Source organism: Coregonus clupeaformis, unplaced genomic scaffold, assembly GCF_020615455.1.
Source record: "Coregonus clupeaformis isolate EN_2021a unplaced genomic scaffold, ASM2061545v1 scaf0078, whole genome shotgun sequence".
Lineage (NCBI taxonomy): Eukaryota > Metazoa > Chordata > Actinopteri > Salmoniformes > Salmonidae > Coregonus > Coregonus clupeaformis.
The window spans coordinates 257,207-259,991 of NW_025533533.1; the positions used below are offsets into that span (position 1 = coordinate 257,207).

The following is a 2,785-nucleotide window of genomic DNA, read 5'->3' on the forward strand; positions in this document are numbered from 1 at the left end:
CCATATCACGCTGAAATCAATAGAACAGGGGGGAAACGGTTGGGGCGGCGCACAATTGGCCCAGCGTCGTCCAGGGTAGGGGAGGGAATGGCCAGCATGGATGTAGCTCAGTTGGTAGAGCATGGCGTTTGCAACGCCAGGGTTGTGGGTTCGATTCCCACCGGGGGCCAGTATGAAAAATACAAAAATAATGTATGCACTCACTAACTGTAAGTCGCTCTGGATAAGAGCGTCTGCTAAATGACTAAACATGTAAAATGTAAATGGTTCTACATTGTAAAATACTCATACAACAATGTTAAAACATTGTGACATTATTTAATTGATATCATGAAACAACTCCTTCATGTATGTACTTTCTGATGTTGAATCAGAGTTCTTTTAGCAGCGTATCTCTTGCCACATTGATCACAGCTATAAGGTTTCTCTCCAGTGTGTGTTCTCAAATGTACCTTCAGGTTGCTTGAATCACTAAAACTCTTCCCACATTGATCACAACTATAAGGTTTCTCTCCAGTGTGCGTTCTCAAATGAACCATCAGGTAGCTTGATTGACTAAAACTCTTCCCACATTGATCACAGCTATAAGGTTTCTCCCCTGTGTGTGTTCTCTGGTGAATAGTCAGCTGGCTAGATGTAGTAAAACTCTTCCCACATTGATAACAGCTATGAGGTTTCTCTCCAGTGTGCCTTCTCAAATGTACCATCAGGCAGCTTGATTGACTAAAACTCTTCCCACATTGATCACAGCTATAAGGCTTCTCTCCTGTGTGTGTTCTCTGGTGTGATTCTAAATATTGGGACGAAACAAAACTCTTCCCACAGTCAGAGCAGTGGTGTGGTTTCTCTCCTGTGTGTGTTCTCTGGTGTGATTTTAAATATTGGGATGAAACAAAACTCTTTCCACAGTCAGTGCAGTGGTAAGGTTTCGCTATTGTGTGTCTTCTCTTGTGTGATTTTAAATATTGAGAAGAAACAAAACTCTTTCCACAGTCAGAGCAGTGGTATGGTTTCTCTCCTGTGTGTGTTCTCTGGTGAATAGTCAGCTGGCTAGATGTAGTAAAACTCTTCCCACATTGATCACAGCTATAAGGTTTCTCTCCTGTATGGATTCTCTGATGTCTTTTAAGGTGTGTAGAAGAGTTGAATATCTTCCCACAGTCAGAGCAGTGGTGAGATTTCTTCCCTGTGGGTTTCCGCTGGTGTTTCTTGAGGTGTTCTGATGTGGAGAGGCTCTTCTCTGACTCCTCAGCTTCATGATGTTGTTGAGGCTCGCCAGAGGATCCACGATAGTCACGTCTCGCTCCTGTGTGAACAACAAAGTCAGACAGATGGTTAAAGACCCACAACAGCAGAAATCCACTGTTTCTTTTAGCTAAAAGGTGATGCCCATGATGTTGTCCAATTTACATCTGTAATGAATGTTTAAATGCTTTTACATTCTTATTTGACAATTGTCTTAATATGACAGTCAGTGACAACAACAGTCATATTTAGTCTTTTTTTTCTTTCAATTTAGTAGTAAAATGGATGATTCCAGGCTAGAATGTAGGCCCCTTTCTGTGTTTGCTAAAATTTCTGCACGAGGGTGATGCGCATATAATTTGGTTGCAGAAACTCCTCCCTGCTAATACTGAAACCGCTAGTTATGGATGTAGTATATCTGCTTGGAGCAAAAATGGTGAGCGAAGATTGTAGTTTTTCACAACGTATTCTGAATATTACCACACATTATCAGAGCAAGATCGAGAGTGCTACTCAAGGAAATTCACATTAAGCTCGGATGTTGAATGGTCCCAGATGATGAACAGCAGATTATTTAGAAGTAATAACCTTGTAAATCTAGGATGTTGAATGGTCCCAGATGATGAACAGCAGTTTATTTAGAAGTAATAACCTGGTAAATCTAGGATGTTGAATGGTCCCAGATGGTGAACAGCAGTTTATTTAGAAGTAATAACCTGGTAAATCTAGGATGTTGAATGGTCCCAGATGATGAACAGCAGTTTATTTAGAAGTAATAACCTGGTAAATCCAGGATGTTGAATGGTCCCAGATGATGAACAGCAGTTTATTTAGAAGTAATAACCTGGTAAATCTAGGATGTTGAATGGTCCCAGATGATGAACAGCAGTTTATTTAGAAGTAATAACCTGGTAAATCTAGGATGTTGAATGGTCCCAGATGGTGAACAGCAGTTTATTTAGAAGTAATAACTTCACCTAACAATAACATAGACTTAATGTAGGACCCATAACTTCACCTAACAACATAGACCTACTGTAGGACCCATAACTTCACCTAACAATAACATAGACCTACTGTAGGACCCATAACTTCACCTAACAACAACATAGACCTACTGTAGGACCCATAACTTCACCTAACAACAACATAGACCTACTGTAGGACCCATAACTTCACCTAACAACAACATAGATCTACTGTAGGACCCATAACTTCACCTAACAACATAGACCTACTGTAGGACCCATAACTTCACCTAACAACATAGACCTACTGTAGGACCCATAACTTCACCTAACAACATATACCTACTGTAGGACCCATAACTTCACCTAACAACATAGACCTACTGTAGGACCCAATACTTCACCTAACAACATACACCTACTGTAGGACCCATAACTTCACCTAACAACATAGACCTACTGTAGGACCCATAACTTCACCTAACAACATAGACCTACTGTAGGACCCATAACTTCACCTAACAACATAGACCTACTGTAGGACCCATAACTTCACCTAACAACATAGACCT

At 40.6% G+C, this 2,785-nt stretch overlaps 1 protein-coding gene across 1 annotated transcript; it reads right to left on the reverse strand.

Annotated features, from left to right (window-relative positions):
* Positions 1-291: 291 nt before the first annotated feature.
* On the reverse strand, positions 292-1,388 carry LOC123483310 (zinc finger protein 239-like; the record flags this gene model as incomplete). Its single annotated transcript, XM_045213095.1, has 2 exons — positions 292-899; positions 978-1,388. Coding segments are annotated over 2 exons (966 nt in total), but the record flags the coding sequence as incomplete, so codon positions are not given.
* Between the last annotated feature and the right edge of the window lie 1,397 nt (positions 1,389-2,785).